This window comes from Fonsecaea multimorphosa (assembly GCF_000836435.1).
Source record: "Fonsecaea multimorphosa CBS 102226 unplaced genomic scaffold supercont1.17, whole genome shotgun sequence".
Lineage (NCBI taxonomy): Eukaryota > Fungi > Ascomycota > Eurotiomycetes > Chaetothyriales > Herpotrichiellaceae > Fonsecaea > Fonsecaea multimorphosa.
The window spans coordinates 109928-127610 of record NW_015971651.1 but is presented as its reverse complement, the minus strand read 5'-3'; the positions used below and the strand labels follow the sequence as shown (position 1 = coordinate 127610).

At 52.6% G+C, this 17683-nt stretch overlaps 6 protein-coding genes across 6 annotated transcripts; 4 read left to right on the top strand and 2 right to left on the bottom strand.

Annotated features, from left to right (window-relative positions):
• Nucleotides 1-677: 677 nt before the first annotated feature.
• Z520_07956 (uncharacterized protein) lies at nucleotides 678-2812 on the top strand (the record flags this gene model as incomplete). The annotated part of the gene is made up of 4 exons (XM_016778453.1): nucleotides 678-833; nucleotides 925-982; nucleotides 1043-1749; nucleotides 1880-2812. 4 exons carry the CDS (start codon nucleotides 678-680, stop codon nucleotides 2810-2812), a joined length of 1854 nt encoding a protein of 617 aa, XP_016630301.1.
• Nucleotides 2813-3134: 322 nt separating this feature from the next.
• Z520_07955 (uncharacterized protein) lies at nucleotides 3135-3519 on the top strand (the record flags this gene model as incomplete). The annotated part of the gene is given in 2 exon segments (XM_016778452.1): nucleotides 3135-3318; nucleotides 3338-3519. 2 exon segments carry the CDS (start codon nucleotides 3135-3137, stop codon nucleotides 3517-3519), a joined length of 366 nt encoding a protein of 121 aa, XP_016630300.1.
• Nucleotides 3520-4686: 1167 nt separating this feature from the next.
• Z520_07954 (uncharacterized protein) lies at nucleotides 4687-7836 on the bottom strand (the record flags this gene model as incomplete). Its single annotated transcript, XM_016778451.1, has 1 exon — nucleotides 4687-7836. The coding sequence occupies one exon, from the start codon at nucleotides 7834-7836 to the stop codon at nucleotides 4687-4689; it is 3150 nt and encodes a 1049-aa protein (XP_016630299.1).
• A 410-nt stretch (nucleotides 7837-8246) lies between these two features.
• Nucleotides 8247-9176, bottom strand: Z520_07953 (uncharacterized protein; the record flags this gene model as incomplete). Its single annotated transcript, XM_016778450.1, has 2 exons — nucleotides 8247-9061; nucleotides 9119-9176. 2 exons carry the CDS (start codon nucleotides 9174-9176, stop codon nucleotides 8247-8249), a joined length of 873 nt encoding a protein of 290 aa, XP_016630298.1.
• Nucleotides 9177-10540: 1364 nt separating this feature from the next.
• Nucleotides 10541-12736, top strand: Z520_07952 (uncharacterized protein; the record flags this gene model as incomplete). Its single annotated transcript, XM_016778449.1, has 3 exons — nucleotides 10541-11001; nucleotides 11049-12603; nucleotides 12650-12736. 3 exons carry the CDS (start codon nucleotides 10541-10543, stop codon nucleotides 12734-12736), a joined length of 2103 nt encoding a protein of 700 aa, XP_016630297.1.
• A 1101-nt stretch (nucleotides 12737-13837) lies between these two features.
• Z520_07951 (uncharacterized protein) lies at nucleotides 13838-16490 on the top strand (the record flags this gene model as incomplete). The annotated part of the gene is made up of 4 exons (XM_016778448.1): nucleotides 13838-14015; nucleotides 14067-15257; nucleotides 15319-15889; nucleotides 15977-16490. The coding sequence occupies 4 exons, from the start codon at nucleotides 13838-13840 to the stop codon at nucleotides 16488-16490; spliced, it is 2454 nt and encodes an 817-aa protein (XP_016630296.1).
• Between the last annotated feature and the right edge of the window lie 1193 nt (nucleotides 16491-17683).

The window sequence follows — 17683 nt, the reverse complement described above, 5'->3', positions numbered from 1 at the left end:
GAGAGAATCGCTTGCAAAACCCAGGAATTCGGTCAGTGGTCTCTGGGCTGCAGCCGTTTGTTTCCTTAACTTAGGTTTAGTGGGTTGGTTTGCGTGGGAGCCCTGGAGTGGGATAGAGTAAGCCCACCGAGCCACTTACTGGTGACTGGCACTGACTGGACCGCTGGACTGAAAAAGCCGAGTCGAACGTGAGTTTGTGGTTTAGCTCCCCCGATTTTGCCTCGACAAACTTGTCTGCTTGCATTGCTTTGCACCCGAACTCAACTCCATCTCTTCTGCTGTTAGTTTCCACTTGGGATTCTCATCTTTCTCCCCAACTCACCTTCGCAGCCACCGGCACCACTCCCGTCCCTTTTAATCGTTGTCGATTTGTCTCTCTTTTCCTCCATATCCTGTTGTCGTCAGGGGGAATCCGAGAGAGGTTGGCCTGTATCAAATTCATCTTCGCCTCTTGTCCTGCACTTACCTTTCCCGAGCTGCTGGAGTTGGGTCGGGCGTCTGCTTTTTTTTCTGACTCGACGTTTGTGAGCTCTTCTCTGGTACCTTTCCTCACTTGCCCGCGTCTCTCATTTCCTGGCTGACAAGGTCAAAGCACAGCCCAAAGTCTCGACTTGCTCGATAATTTGCCCTGGCCCCCGTCCTCCCGGCGTATCGAACTGTCACCTATTCCGACCGTCATGGCGACCGCTGCTCCGTCAGTCCCCAAGCTTGACCGCTACGTGGTCATTCACGTTGCGACCACTTGCGATGAACATGGTGTTTATGTCACAAAGGATTCTGCAGAAGTCATTGAACTGGGTTGGATCCTGCTCGACAGTAAGACGTGTGACGAGGTATGTCTCTTGGCGGTGCCTGCTACGGAGGAGGACAAGGAAGATGAGAGGCAATGAAAGAAACGGCCGGACCTGTTGACACATGTTCCAGATCTATCGGGAAAGCGTCCTGGTGAAGCCCGTCAACACGCCCATCACACCTCTCTGCAGTGAGTACTTTCTGTGTCGGGAGGACGGAGATTTGCATGAACTGACCCTTGAAATCACAGCCAGCCTCACCACCTTGACTTGGGAGCACGTCCGCAATGCCGGCTCTTTCCGGGATGCGGTCACTCGCTTTGACCATTTTGCTCAGGAGCACCTTATATCCAAGAACCTGGAGTTTTCCTTTGTCACACTGGATTCCTGGGACTTGCGGGTCCAGTTGCCTCGAGAAGCCCGCGATAAGGCAGTCGTCCTACCGGCTTACCTGCAACACTCCCGGACCTTCGACTTGCGTTCAGAGTATGCCCGGTGGCAGCAGCACCACCCGGAGTCCCTGCCCTTTGGCCCCAGTTCTCTAGCAAACATCTGTGCTGCTCTTGAGGTGGAGCCTGTGCAATCGTCGGCGCCAATCAAGCACAACCTGCCCTTCCATCTGCAGGCGTTGGCGCCTGCCTCCCCTCGCCGCGCCATGGAAGAGGCAGTCACTCTGGCCAGGGTTCTCCGGGGCCTCATTCGGAAGTCTCAGCCCGCCCATGAACACCCGGATGTTCTGACTCGCCCCATGGACGCCAGGGCCGATGTGAATGCCTTCCTGAAGGAACGCAGCAAGGTCCTACACATGAACGGTCTTCCGCACGACACAACTCAGTCAGAACTCGAGAGCTGGTTCACTCAATTCGGAGGGAGGCCAATCGCCTTTTGGACCCTTCGTACTCCAGATCAGCATAAGCCTACAGGGTCAGGTTTCGCCGTGTTCTCTTCGCACGAAGAGGTATGTCTCACTTTCATTTCCCACTTTCACGTCTAGGGCACTGATATTAAACCCTTTCTCCCACACGGTCTTGTCTTCACCACCGTTCCCATACTCAGATCTGGTATTAACACAAATCTCCTCCTCTCAGGCCGCTGAAAGTCTCTGTATGAACGGACGCGCCCTCAACGAAAAGGCCATCGAGGTCTCGCCTTCTTCAAGTCGAGTCCTCGATCGTGCCGCCGAGATCTTGACTCCATTCCCTCCAAGCAAAAACCGACCACGACCAGGCGACTGGAACTGTCCCTCATGTGGTTTCTCCAACTTCCAACGCCGTACTGCCTGCTTCAGATGTTCTTTCCCCGCCGGAGGAGCCACGGGTGTTGATCCATATTACAATTCCTACGCCGGTTATGGACCTCCTCACATGATGGGTCATCATCCTCACATGGGACATCATGGACATGGAGTGGGACATCACGGCCGCGGTGGAGCTGGTATTGTCCCCTTCAGAGCTGGTGATTGGCGATGCGGTGCAGAAGGCTGCTCATACCACAACTTTGCCAAGAATGTCAACTGTCTGCGCTGCGGTGCCCCTCGTGCTGGAGCTGCAGTCGTGGTCGATTCAGCCTATCCTTCTCCCATGGCACCACCGTCAGAGTATGGTATGGGACCCGGTTCGATGGCAAGCACCCCTGGACCCGCTCCATATGGTGCTGGCGCAGCTGCTTTTGGTTCTGGAGCCGCTTTTGCTCAGCCCCCCAGTCAATTTGGCATGCCTTCTGGAATGGGTGGCCCACCGGCCGCTCCCTTCCCCCAGATGGGTAGCATGACTCCTGGATACGCTTCCAGCAACATGTCTCATTCCTCCTTCGGCCCTGCGGCTCAAGCTGCTTTTAGTGGTGCTGCTGACACGAATGCACCGAGCAATCTTCCTCAGAATGGCTTCTACGGCAACGGACCTGGTGGAGACCCTTTCGCCTTCCTCTCTGCTGGCATTGACAGCCTCAGCATGGTGACGCCTGATGAAAACCAAGGCCCTCGTCGCAACGGTGGTCCTCAGAGCGCGAAAAGCCCTGCCTAAACACCCTAATCCCCCGAACTCTGCCTTCCGAAGTCGCCTCTCAACGTCACTTAAAGTTCATTCATTGATTGATTAACGACTCCGACGACATCTTTCATGTTGAGCAAGGTTGTGTACTTCTTTTTTCCCCGACTTTCATGTACTTGATTCTTGGCAGATTCAATGCACATCTGTTTACTAGCTTTGTATCGTGGATATTGGCGGGCGGTGCTGGAGGCTGGGCTGCTGGAGGGTTTGAACTTGGTCGAAAGCGCCGGCAATGGGACAATCTTTGCATATGAGGGACGACCTAGAGACTTGGCTTGTGTTTTTGCTCGGGACCATGGGTTGGGGATTGAAGATGATGCGCAAAGGGGCACAAATTGCGGTTCAAAACCCAGGAATAGGTGACACGAACAAGGGAGCATGGAGGCCTAGAGAAAACAAAAACTACCTGGTACAAGTGCGCACAAAACTGTACGGCATCGATGGGAACGTGTTGCGTTGGAGCTCGTGGGTGCACATGTGTATGTTGTTGTTGTCTAGGGGCTACTGCCAGCATAGCGAGGGAGCAAGAGCGTGGAACAAAGGTATGGGACAGGGACCAGGGCAAAAATGGACAGACAAAAGTTGTGGAAAATATCCAGTATGGCATCGAACAGGACCAGGACCAGGACCAGGACCGAGCACCACAAGCCTGCGACACAACCCCGGCACATACGTTTTGAGACCGCCCACAGTATGATCTGTTTGCACATGGCTAATTTGAGGAAAGGAAGAATTCGAAGCTGGACATTGGCATCATTCAGCAGATGACTTGTCACGGTCAAGGATGGCTTTTTAACTACCTTGTTCAAACGCGGGTGGACAATACCGAATCACTTTTGAGAAAACTTGCTGAACTTGACGCCTGCCCGAGCCAGCTGCGAGAGCACTTTGTTATGTGCTCTGAATGCTCCTCCTGAAGGCTGTGATTTCCTTCTCGCCTGACAAAGTGACATTGGCATCGGGCTTTTCCAGCCCTTTACTTCCTTCTCACCTTTCTTAACCTTTGTGTTCTTTTCTTTCATCGCAATGGAGAAGAGGAGTAAGAAAGTATTCGTTCAACTAGAGGTGCAAGAACTGCGTGGTCAAAGTTGATTGTTTGATTGATGATGGGTTAACTATAACTAGACGGTGCAGCGTGATGTTGATATATCTTGTTTCTATCTTGTGGGGGCCTTTTGGCTCTCTCTCTCTTTCTTTCTCTCTCTCTCTCTCTCTCTCTCTCTCTCTGTGTGTGCTCCGACTCCCTGGGTCCGCTTCCACATACACCTCTCTTAGGATGTTGCAATATCTGAAAGCCAGAAGATGAGGGTTCAGAGTGGGCAGCAATCAGGGGGACCGAGGCTGATTGATTGCCCACTGCCTGAATGGCGGATCCTTTCAGACGACTCATTGATCCGCCTCCGAAGGTGGCGACACCTCGAAATGTTGCGTCTCTCTGTCCCGGTGATTGTGCATGTGGATGTTTGTGTGGTGGAGCGCCTCTTGTTGACATCGTCACTCAGCTCGCCATACACCCGTCCACCCAGCAGAGGGTTGGAAAATAAATCCTGTGCTGGCTGCTCGCAGCCTTCAAATCTTCAACTTCCTTCACAATCCGAAAGAGCACTGGAGCCATTGCTTCGTTCCAAAAAGCAACAGGGGCCAGGCACCGCCATAGCTGCCATAATTCAAAAAACAACGCTTGCTCTTCACGCTCAAGTTAGAATTGATATCACCTCTTTCTCAGTGGCGCCCCAAGCCAAAACCCCCATTAACACAGCTTATACAACCGTCGGCTGCTCGCTATTCACAAACCGCAGACTCGAACGGAGTCTCCAATCTTGTGTGGTGTCACGATTCCAGAGATATTATCCCTGCGCCTGGGCTTGTTGAACTTGAGCAGCCTGCGTTGCGGCCGCATGATTGACGACGCTCTGCAGGACATCGCGATCGGCTTGCTCCAAGATTGCCGTCAAGTTTTGATATAGCTGAGGCTGTTCTGCCTGGAGTTTGTCCAACGACTCTTTGAACGCTGAGTACGGATCGAACTTATCTAGCGGACTCTCCAGCAGACTGTCATCATCAAGGACACTATCATCGTCATCATCTGCCAGAGCGCCGAATTTCTTGGCTTCTTCGCTAAGGAAGTCCAGATAAGCTTGCGACTCGTCCTTGATATCGCCTTTGGTATCCGGCACTGAGGCGGCACTAACGTTGCCCCATTCTTGCCCCTCAGCACCAGGGTCATCGGCCCAATCTTCAGCGTCGTCGTCCGAACCGTAGTCTGATATCGTGTCAGACACGCCGTCGGAGGCTTTGACAGCTTCCTCCCGTTGCTTGATCGCAGCGGGAAGAGTTCGGAAGAGATAGGTTGCTCCGGTCAAGAGACGAGGCCAGCCGGTTTGAACCGAATGAGGGACTTGGTCGGCGCGGATGGTGAGCAGAGAGCAAATGGCGGCAAGGCAAAGCTTCTTGTCGTGGACGCGGCGGAAATTGTCGATCATGCCGAACCAGATTGAAAAGAATTTGTTGGTCCAACCATGTGATTCGAGCACCTGCAGTGCCAGAATGGGATTGTAATAGAGACAATTGATAACCATCTCCACCAGATGTAGTTTGTAACTTCTGATCACAGTCTTGGCTTGAGCGCTGGTCAAGACCTCCATGGGTAAAGCCACAAAAGTCGGTATGTAGCTGTCAAGAGGGCCACCTCGAAGATTCAGCATCATGGCCTCAGCCAGCTTGCAGCCACAGATGCGGTCCACACCTCCAACCTTAGGATCGGAGAAGATATCGCGCACCATGCCAGCTACAGCAGCCAGATATGGCGGGTGTTCGATGAACCTTTGCTGGCCATAACTGACGAAGTTGTCCAGGGCGGGCAGCATATCTTCTAGATACAGCTCGGCGCCGTCTTTGAACGTTTTGTGCATGAGCTCAAAGGCTTGCCACATCGTTGGCGATATCCGTTTCGAGGCATAGGTACAGGAATCAATGATTTCGAAGACTTCATTGTAGAGATCATAGAGCTTGTTTTCGAGGGTGATGGTAATGACCGGCATCAGAATGGATTCGAGAAGAAGCAGAACATCTGGTGTTGCCTCGAGAGTGAGAATAAGAGTGCCGATTGTCTGCAGCACCCCTAATGCCGCGATGGACTTGTCGTCCAGATAGTCGTTGTGTGCATCACCAGTTTCTGCCGCTCTAGCCTCGTTCCGTTCCAGAATTTCACGGATGATTCGAAGGTACGTGTCTCGCAGATTCGTGCTCAAAGCCACCGCGAAGGGCGTGAGCTGTTCCGCGAAAACTTCGACAAAGTCCTCCATGACGTTTGACAGGGAGTCGACATCAACTTCGTTCATCAGCTGCAGCAGTTGATGCATGATTTGCGGGATGTTGGATTGCATGGTGATGCGGATGGCATCGTGCCGAATTAGGGGTTGTAAGGCCAACGAAGCCTCCACCCGGACGGGCAGTTCTGGATCAGCCATGGACTCCATTATATTCTGATAGATGATCATGAGGTTGTTCTGGTCCTTGAAATCCAGCTGCTCAAACTTCTCCATTGTCTCACAGGCTCTGGCTCGTAGGAAACCATGTGGAGATCTAAACTCAGGGAACACATGTCGCACGAAGAAGTATTCGACCTGATCAGCGATTGGGCTCTTCTTGCCCAATATGACTGACGCAAGCGAGCCTATCATCCTAAGGGCACCGTCTTTCTCTCGCGGGTTCTTTTGATCGTCTGGAGCAGACTCATACCGCGACACGACGTCGTTCACGTACGAGAGGATGACGTAAGTTTGTTGTTTCCGCGACTTTGTCAGGGCAATCAAGAAATTGGTCGCGGCCATGTCTGGTGCGGAGACTTCCTCGTAATAGTTGAGCTTGCGGTGCAAGTAGTCGGCTGGGTTGTCTGAGAACAGTTCCAAGTCTTCGTCGGACAGACACATGACCGGGAAGATCAAATGCTTGATGAGACTGTCCATGTGCGGCTTGAGTTTGTCCCAGATCGTTTTTGGCTTCACGCACTCTTCTAGGAAGATCAAGGTGTACGACAGAGAAGGCTTGCTCAGCCAGTAATTGCCCCCAACCCATTTCTCAATTTCACTGAGATAGCCCTTGAGAATCTCGGGCGCAAAATTCGTGATGAAGTTTTTCGCGAACCCACCATATTCCTTCTCCTGGGCGGAAGATAGAGCTGATGGGTTCCCGTACCTCACGAAGAGCCTGTTGAGGTTGGCATAGGACCATTTCCGTGCTTTCCACCAATGATTGCGTTCCCGATCATCAGCATCTTCGGGCATGGCACTCTCCGGCGGCTTCTTTGAGATGATGGTCAAGAAGAGAGTGCACCAGTCTACGGTCGCCTGGTGCGACTGGAGCGGGACAGGTAGGCCATAGTAGACAGCGTGTTTGTAACATTTGACACATATCCTTAGCATTTCACCCGCTTCCAGACTGGTCTCGTTGACCAACTTGTTCCCAATGCCCAACAATGTGGGGAAGGCCACATTGACGACTTTGTCCAGATTCTGCCTCTCTTCCCCGGCGCGAAAACGATATGTACGACAAACAGCCAACAGACACTGCAGCCCGGCATAGACTTGATTGGCATCTTGAGTGTTCATCAGTTGCAGAGTAATGTCCATGAGCTCGGGCCATTTTGCAGGAAAGTCGTACTGCAGGACGGTCTGGAGGATGGGAATGAGCTGTGCTCGTATCAACGGAGGAGAGGAGGACAAGACAGGCAGTAAGCGGTCTCTGAAGGGTTTTCGTTCGGGCTCGGAAATGGGCTGGTGAGGAGTGTGTTCGGTAGCCCATCCGCGCGATATTCGATTCTTGAGGTAGACGGCAACGGAGAGGCGGATTGGAGGGTCCTGCTCTGACTGTAGGATGTCGAGGAGGGCCCCAATGAAACCGGGATGCTGTTCAGCTTGCTTCAAGGCCGTCTCAGCTTGAGAACGGATGGTTGCGTCGGCTGACAAAGTCGACTGAATGGTGGTGCGCAGGTCCATGGCCGTCGAGGAATGCTGCCCTTGATAGGGCCAATGCTTAGATACAACAAAACAGCCTAGAAAACCACAAAAGCTTCGAGGCGATGGAGACGTGAGGATATCAAGACAGCCCGGGACACCAGAGCAATTTTTCCCATGTGCAGGTGGCAGTCGATGGCGGAGGGAGAACTGGAATCAACATGCCCCCAAAAACATCCCAAGACTCGAAAGGGAGCCACCGCCAAGCCCCGCCAGCCTGATCCCTTTCTGACCAGTGGAAAGTCAAGGCGCCATCCTTGAACCTTCGCCTCATCAGGCACAGGCGGGAGCTCGAGTCTCGCCGCTCTATGTTACTGATATACAGGGGTCAAGGATGCACATGTCGGAGAATTTCACGGATAAAGGTTCTGCGCGCAAAGGATTTAAATCTTCTATTCCAATTTCCCGACCTCATCTTTCAGGGTGGCCAGATGGACGACATAGCCCGAGTCAGATCGTAGCTGGGACGAAAGCTCTTGGTCCGGGATGCGCCATACGTTAAACTCCTGCATCAAGGCGGCCAAGAACAATTCGCAGACTGTATCAGAGCGAAGCTGTTGAGCCACCAGAACCATAGTCGATTTTGTTGCCGAGGATGTCAGACGGCACGCATCCACACAGGTCTGCACCAACGGAGAGATGAGGTACTCATTATAAACACAGTCGCAGAGGACGAGCAGGTCAATCACAGCGCCCGGTGGGATGGCTGACTTGAGATTCGCAACGCTGTCCGCCTCCCAGTCCAAAGGTAAAATCTTGAGGCATTCTTCCTGAGCCACTGTTTTCTCGTTGGGTCTCTTCCTGTGGTTCTTCTTCCCTTTCGCAGATGTCGAGTTGGCAGCTATGTTCTCTCTCAGGTACTTCACCACATAAGGTTGATCCGTAAGGACATAGCACTGCACAAGCCTCGACAGGACCAGGCCAAGCAAACCAGTGACGCCACAACCAAGCTCGACCACGACTGCAGTGTCATGCAGAACGCCACTCAGTATTGGAGGCAACGACATCAACCAGGCGGCTAGAAGCGGCGTAATCTTCCATATCACCGCCCCTGTGGTTCCTTCCTGTCTATTGGAGTGGAGAAGGCCTGGGGACTGCTGTAGAATGTAGTCATGGCCAGCGATTTCAATCTCCAAAGAATCGGCCTTGGGGTCTACAAAGCCCAGGTTGTTGCTCGGGATGTCTCGGCTGAACAAAAGGAAAGTTTCTAGAGCTCTCGGTCAGAACCCCATCGCCCTAGATAGCTGTACTCAGTGTGACATACCTTCGCCAGCATCTTCAATAGGTCGTCCCAAGGCGGCGAGAAGTGACTGGGATGTCATTGCCGCTTATTCTCCGGAAATGGTAGGTCCAACAACAGGGCTTGTCTGCTCCGCAAACTGAATGAACGCTGAATCACAGGCACCACAAGCAGCGGTAGGCTCACATAAGCATGATGGCGCGGTAGAGCGGTACCGTGAGCGTCGACCCAAAAGAGACACGGTTGAGCGATAATGGGCTTGCTCGACTCGACATGACAAAACAAAAGGAGAGTAATAGCCTTACCTGAGAGATGTTCGTGGACGGGACAGGCTAAGTGGAGCCTTTGGATGGGATCCGACGACGATGCATATGGTGCTTATGGCGGCCTATGTAATCGTACAGGCACCCCAGGGCCGTGGACTGCAAGATCTCCTGGGTTGGACACACGGTAGGTCCCATGCAGCGTTGAGGGTCATGGATATTGGTGATGAAAAGGACTCAACGTTGGCTGATAAAAGACGAAGGACGTTCGTTCCTGGCTCTGAGTCGCTGGCACTGAGGTCAGGCGAGTCCTGGTGATGGAGCCAGGCTGATCGGGCCGACCAATTGATCCGCCGCCCCGATCACATTTGTTGATCACCGGGGCAAGTCACTGTGGGTGACTGGTGACACAGCATCGTGCACCGCCACCCGAGTCAACAGGACCTGTTTCCGCTCGCATCGCAACACATCAGCTCCTAACAAAAGGGGAATGCACCTAAGTGTACTCGGTCGTGGCCAGCAAGCTGAAACCTACTATTCTGGGCTAAATCCCCGATATCTGGCGGTAAAGGGGCTTGGAACGACCTTGGGAATGCCTAGGTCGATACCTAGGTGAGGTACTGCCACCCAATACTTACCTAGCGAGCTAGGTAGGCACCCCTACGAGTACAGTAGCTGGGCAGCTGGGAGCCAAGTGACGTAACGAGTTAGCTCATTCAAACCCCAACCCCGGATTACTCGCTGCTCGTTCACCGGCCGCGCCAAACCGGCCAGCCTGCGATTAGTACTACTGCTACTACGTAGCCAGGAGGTTTGTGAGGTTGGGGGATTCTGACACTCACAAGAAACTCGCACACAAGCATCCTTCCTCCCTTTGACGCTCAAGAAACCTTACCGCGCCACAAACATCCTGGTCGCAACGCAGGCAGCTACACCTCGTTTCCCCTTTCTAACCTTTATTATCGCTCTTTATCTCTCTCTTCATACTACCTCACTCCTCTGCCGCACGCTCCTCTGTGTCGTCATCTCGTCCTGGTGGGAACGGCAAACAAAACCAACCCTGTTCCCCAATCCATCCCAACAATAACCTCTATCGCGCAGGGCTCCGGTTCCTCGAATTTGACGACGGATCACCTGCCGCAGTCCTCCATCCTCCGTCATTGCGTCCAAGTCAGTCGCCGAGATGTCGCTCGAGAATGACAACCGGCCGAGGGTCGACGGCTATGTCCAACCTCAAATGACCAGGAAACCACCTTTCTCTGTCGATGCGTCTGGCTACGAGAAGAAAGAAGGCGAAACCATTCCCCGACGCAACCCTCTGGCTAAAGACAAGCTCATCGTTCAACCTTCAGATGACGTCAAAACCATTTTTGACAATCTCAAACGGGCGGCCTCCAAGTTCGGAAATGCCAAAGCTATTGGATCGAGAAGAATCATCAAGACACATGTGGAGAACAAGAAGGTCAAAAAGATTGTCGATGGCCGCGAGCAAGAGGTGGAAAAGAAATGGACCTACTTCGAGCTCAGCGGTTACGAGTATATGACTTTCATCGAGTATGAGAAGCTGGCTCTTGACTGCGGCTCGGGTTTGGCGCATCTTGGAATCTCCAAAGAAAACAAAATGCACCTGTACGGTGCCACGAGGTACGTCGTTCACATCTCCAAGCTTATGCCTTGTCTGACCTCTCTAGTGCTCACTGGCTGGCCATGTCGCATGCTGCCGCCTCTCAGTCGATCCCCATAGTCACTGCTTACGACTCTCTCGGTGAGGAGGGACTGAAACACTCTCTCATTCAGACCGGATCTGTCGCCATTTTCCTAGATCCCAACCTCGTTCCCACCTTACTCAGAGTCCTCAAGGACGTGAAGAACCTCAAGACTGTCATTTACAACACGGAACCTGAGATCAAGCAAGCCGACCTAGACAAATTGAAATCCACTCATCCCGATCTGAAAATCCTCAGCTTTGCAGAACTTCGAAAGTCCGGTGCTGAGAATCCTGTGGACCCTGTACCTCCCAGCCCAGAAGATCTGGCCTGCATCATGTATACCTCTGGTTCCACTGGGCCACCAAAGGGCGTGACCATCAAACACAAGGCCGTGGTTGCCGCAATGGCTGGAGTCCAGACGGTCGTGGCCCCCTATATTGGACCGGCCGATGCATTGCTCACTTATCTCCCCCAATCGCACATTTTCGAGTACATGTTTGAAAACGTTTGCTTGTTCTGGGGTGGAACCATGGGCTATGGCAACCCCAAGACTTTGTCTGACTCTTCAGTCCGGAATTGCAAGGGAGATATCCGTGAATTTCGACCCACGATTCTGATAGGCGTCCCCGCAGTCTGGGAAAGCGTCAAAAAGGGTATTCTTTCCAAGGTCAATGGAGGCTCCTTCATCGTCAGGAACATGTTCTGGGGCGCCTTGTCACTGAAACAGACTCTGCTCTCAATGGGCCTGCCTGGCGCCGGTATTCTGGACGCCGTGGTTTTCAAGAAATTGAAGGATGCCACGGGAGGCCGGCTTCGCATTGCTTTCAACGGAGGCGGCCCTATCTCGGAAGAAACCATCAAATTCATCAGTTATGCAGTCACTCCCATGATTTCTGGCTATGGCCTCACCGAGACTTCTGCGATGGGCTGCATTCAAGACCCTTTGGCGTGGGATCCCCATGCCTTGGGGGACATCACAGGATGTATTGAGATCAAGCTGGTCGACTTTCCTGATGCTGGGTACTTCTCGACGAACAAACCTCCTCAAGGCGAAATTTGGATTCGAGGCCCTTCAGTCACAGAAGGTTATTGGGACAATGAAAAAGAGACCCAAGAAGCAATTACTGATGATGGATGGTTCAAGACCGGCGATATTGGCGAATTCAATGCCAATGGCCACCTTCGCATCATCGACCGCAAGAAAAACTTGGTCAAGACACTGAATGGTGAATACATTGCCCTCGAAAAACTGGAGTCCGCCTACCGAACCGCCCCGGTTGTTGGCAACATCTGTGTTTTTGCTGCTCAAGACAAAGCGAAGCCGATTGCGATCATCGTACCAGTTGAAGCTACCTTGCAGAAAATCGCAGCAGCCAATGGCATCCAGGGAGAGAATCTAGAAGAGATGGTCCACGATGAAAAACTCAATGGAATCGTGCTGAAGGAAGTGCAGAAAGCGGGTCGTGACGCTGGTCTTGCTGGCATTGAGATCATTGACGGCGTGGTCCTGGCGGACGAGGAATGGACTCCTCAAAATGTAAGTGGTCCACAGCTCTCCACGTCGAGTACTAACCGTATCCCAGGGTATGATCTCCCCAGCCCAAAAGGTTCAGAGAAAGAAGATTCAGCAGCGATTTGAAAAGGAAATTAAACATGCCTACGGAGACTGAACCCGACATCATCTCAACTTAGGCAACAGTGCTCCTCACAGTTGCTCCGATGCGCTGCTTTATATCAGACTATCAACACGGCGAATCGAGAATAGGGAACGCATCGAACGAAACTGACGAGCACGCACGGTGTTTGGGAATTGCTTCGTGCTGATGATATCCCAATACAATATGTAGTATACAGTTGTTGGCAGTCTTGCATCCATCCCTAACGCGTCTCAATTTGACACAGCGAGAAACCACAGGCCCTTCTTGTCATTCTCTTATTTCCACGTCGGACAAATTTCCCGCAAACTCCCTAAGACGCAGAGCACTCCTTCACGCAGCATCTCATTTCCTTCATCGAGATCATGAGAATTCAGAACTCTAATGTTTTTTTGAGTTGCTGGTGATCTTCATGCCGTCGATAAGCCTACCAGATGCGTCAGATCCTGAAAGCGAAGCTCGGCAGAAGGTGATTCTTACCATCCTGCATTTTCAATTGCAATGTTGGGGCAGTTACCATCACTCTGACATTCGACTGGACAACAAATTCCTGGGTCTTTGGCGCATTCATTGCAGGTAACGCTGCCTTCATTACCACTTTGGATCGGAATTGGTGTGAGGCTATCGTCCGGGGCATTGGCACCGACTGAGCTGTGACGGAGGTCAGCCTCGCGATAGAGGAACGATATCCTTGGAGTCTAAACGTGCCTGTCACTGCTTCTTTCGACTGTGAGTGCTGCAATGCTCTGGACCGACGCGCTGACGGCGACTAGGAGAAGAGTTACCACCCTCATTTTCGAGACTGGCTCGAAAGCTACGGTTCCTGGAGTTGCAAAATGAGGGAGGTATTCAGTGGGGAGAAGTTTTGCGTTGGGCAACTGGCAATCCCGTATGTTCTACATGATGGAATTTGTTGTCTCGAAGCCACATTCCAGCCAAGCACATTCCTCGCGGTCGGTTGGATCACTACGCGTCGCAGACCAGCCTCAAGTCGACTCGTGTCATGAGACATTCCTTTGCAGCTTGATCAGAGGAGGTCTTCCGTTCTGCTTAATATTCGTCCTGCGATACCACAGGGACGCCGGTTATCTTTTGATAGACCCGGATTACACGAAGATGCATCCTCCTCTTCCAGCTGTCTTCCTCACCCTTCTACACCTCTCAATTCTTTTCCAGTCGGTAGCGGCGCAACAGTCTACCTATTGGCTCGCCAACAAGCCTAATGTAGGTACAGTCGCGTTTGGGGATCCCACCTATCCGGTGTTTCGAAATGTCATGGATTATGGAGCCTTTGGTACGTATTGGAGGGTCAAGTCTTGCTTCCGCACACTGACATTGATTGCAGGAGACGGCCTACACGACGATTCTGATGCTATTAACCTAGCGATCTCCGCCCCTGGGGATCGCTGTGGCGGAGGCAATGCATCATACGGATCGTTTTGCCAGTCGTCGACCGTGACACCAGCACTGGTCTATTTTCCGCCAGGAACGTATAACGTTTCGAAACCTTTGGTCATGTACTACTTCACGCAGATGGTGGGCGATGCTGTCAACCCACCCACCATCAGAGTCAGTTCCAATTTCACCAATCTCGTTGGGTTGGCTGTGTTTGATGCAGACATCTACATTCCGGCCGGCAGCGGCGCCGAGTGGTACGCCAACCAGAACAATTTCTACCGCCAAGTTCGTAACTTCATCATTGACATGACAAACGCTCCCTTGAGTACGGCCGGCATCCATTGGCAGGTAGCCCAAGCCACCAGTCTGCAGAACATCGTCATCAACATGGTGGACAAGGACGTGGTAAACAATGCGCAACAAGGCATATACATGGAGAATGGATCGGGAGGCTTTTTCTCCGACGTGGTCATCACCGGCGGCTCCATCGGCGCTTACCTTGGGAATCAGCAATTCACAACGCGCAAGTTACAGTTCGATGGCTGTTTGACGGCCATCTCAATGAACTTCGACTGGGTGTGGTTGTTCACTCAGGTCACCATCACGAATTGCGATGTCGGGATCGACATGACTAGTGGCGGTTTCTCCAACCTGGCTGTCGGTTCTCTTGTCATAATCGATAGTGTGATATCTGCGACTCAGGGTATCCTCACACCCTATGCCCCTGGCTACAGTTCGCCTCAAGCCGCGGGCACTCTGGTCATCGAGCAAGTTGACTTCACGGGCAGCGAGGTCGCCATTTCGGCCGCTGGAGGGACTCAAGCCAGAACGATTCTTGCTGGCCAACAGTATATCGATCTCTGGGCGCAAGGAAATGCCTGGACAACGGCGGGCGCAGCTCTGAATGGCCAGTTCTTCAATGGCACGACTTGCTCCTATTCGAATGCGAGCCAGACCGCTTATTCCGCCCAAGAAACGACGATCCAAAGAGCGCTGGCCCCGATCCCTCGACCTTCGTCATTGGTAGATAGTAATGGACAATACATCTACCGCGTCAAACCACAATACGAGACCCTGGATTGGGATACAGGATTCCTAAGCGCCAAAGCAAATGGGCTCGTGGGCGATGGCTCTACAGGTGTGTCTTCGTGTGCTGAAACACCCGCTTTGGTCCCTGTCTAACATTTCTTTCTTTCCAGATGATACGGTTGCGATGCAGGCACTCTTCAATCTTGCCCAATCAAGTGGAAAAGTTGTCTACTTTGACAGGGGAGCTTACATCGTTTCATCCACCGTCAACGTTCCAGTGGATGTCAAGATCACGGGCGAACTCTACAGCATCATCATGGCTACTGGATCGTTCTTCGGGGACCAATTCAACCCGCAACCCATGTGGAAAATAGGTAATCCTGGTGATGTCGGCACAGTTGAAATCTCAGACATCATCTTCGAAGTCAAAGGGCCCTGTCCGGGAGCTATTCTCGTGGAGTGGAATATCCAGGCTGCTGGGCCGGCGTTGGCCGGCATATGGGATGCCCACTGGCGTATCGGCGGCTCAGCAGGTACCGAGTTGCAACAGGATGTCTGTATAAAGACCCCTGCAACACCGATTGCGGGATCGAACCCGGTCTTGACGAATTGCCTCGGCGCGTTTCTGCTGCTGCATGTCACCAGCCAGGCGAATGGGTACTTTGAAAACACTTGGGGATGGGTCGCGGATCACGAGTTGGATATGGCCGACCGCCAGCAGATTTATATTTTCAACAAAGGGTGAGAAGTATTCCGTCTGCATCTACATCCCTTTTAAACAGACATGAACAGAGGGAAAAGAACTTTACTGACCTGGTGGTTCTGCAGTGGCTTCCTTTTTGAGTCGCAAGGCCCGCTGTGGCTCTATGGCACTGCGGCTGAACACTCGGTCATGTTTGACTACCATTTCGTCAACGCGCAGAACGTCTTCATGGGCCACATCCAACACGAAACAGCGTATTTCCAGGGCAATCCCAACGCACTGACGCCCTTCACACCACAAGCGTCCTGGAATGACCCGGACTACTCGGACTGCGTGCAGGCCAACTGCGCCCGCACTTGGGGTCTGCGGATCGTCAACTCGAGTTCGATCTTCATGTACGGCGGCGGGCTGTACAATTTCTTCGAGAACTGGAACACGCAGGCGTGCTTGGGCACGGAGAGCTGCCAGGAGAGAATGGTGGACTTTCGCAATTCGACGGATGTCTACCTCTGGGCTTTAAGCACCAAGGGATCGCAGTACATGATTAGTTACGAGGGAACGGACGTGGTGCCGTACAGTGTGAACAAGGCGAACTTCTGCGAGACGATTGCGCTTTTTGAGCTGGCCGCTGACCAGTGATCAAAGCAGATTGGGTGGAAGACGTGGTCATTGGTGGCTTTTTTTCATGGCGGAATATGAATCGTGAGGTGGATTTGAGACGAACGTGATCATTTGGGTAGATGGGAAGGTCAAAGTGGGAAATCTGGGATAGATTGAAAGCCAGCTTGGTCATACAAGACAGTCTTTGGGAAGGAATCCCCGTCCTGATGGCAGGTCTCGCGAACCGAATCCTGCCTAACATGAGCCGCAACTCCCCATGTTCTCTTTGCTTCGACCCTCTCTGTCCATGCGAAGTGTGCGTCCACTCCAACCCACACCCTGACCACATGGAAGAATGAAGAATCTCGCAGACGCAGCATGCAGGAGAAACAGCCCCGGCCCCTGCTTAGGTTTGGGATGACTCTGGTCACCAGGACCAGTAGGACATGCAGATGCTACCACACGTCGTACCAGCACGGCTGAGGGACGACGATCTTTCTCAGAAGATGCATGCATCCCGTAGCTCTTCGGGAGGGGAGAACAAGGCGTCGGGGACAATGTGCATCTTCCTGTTCGTCCAGCCGCTCTCAATTGTTGCTCAGGCCCGACCGCTTCGACCAGCATATGCGACTGCTGGAAAGATCATCCCCGATGGCTAGGCTGTCGGTTGCGGCCCAGCCAGTCTCACCGCACGGTGTGAGACTCGGCAGCGGAACTGCTCTGACAGTGTCCGCAGCCTTATGTGGTAGACGCTAGAGCTGGAACGCCACAAAGGTACGAAGCACCACAGGAGGGCCACAACAATACCATGTGTGTTGATGGAGCACCGAGTGAATGTCCCGGGTACCTCGTACTACCTACGGGAAGCCGAAAACTCCGTGCATAAAGACATGTGGTAGGTCCTTTACTCGACAGCGAATAGCCGGTCCCAACCAGCCCATGGAGAAATCAAAAAAACCATGGCGTAGACGTATTATTGTTTCAGGTCGATGTGGAAAAGGATTCTTGGAGTCGATGGCCAGGAACAACTTCCTGCAGTACTGAAACTGGGAATCGCTCGCCCTTCCAGACATGCATAGCCCTGCTCTGTCCGTGGCCCACCGTCCAGCCATCCGATTCGGGGGATGCTATTAACCTCATTGATGATTCCACGAGTCACACATAATCCTTTCGTGCCTGGCGTCCCATAGGTCCCGAATGTCTTAGTGATGGCTACTAGAATACCACCTCAG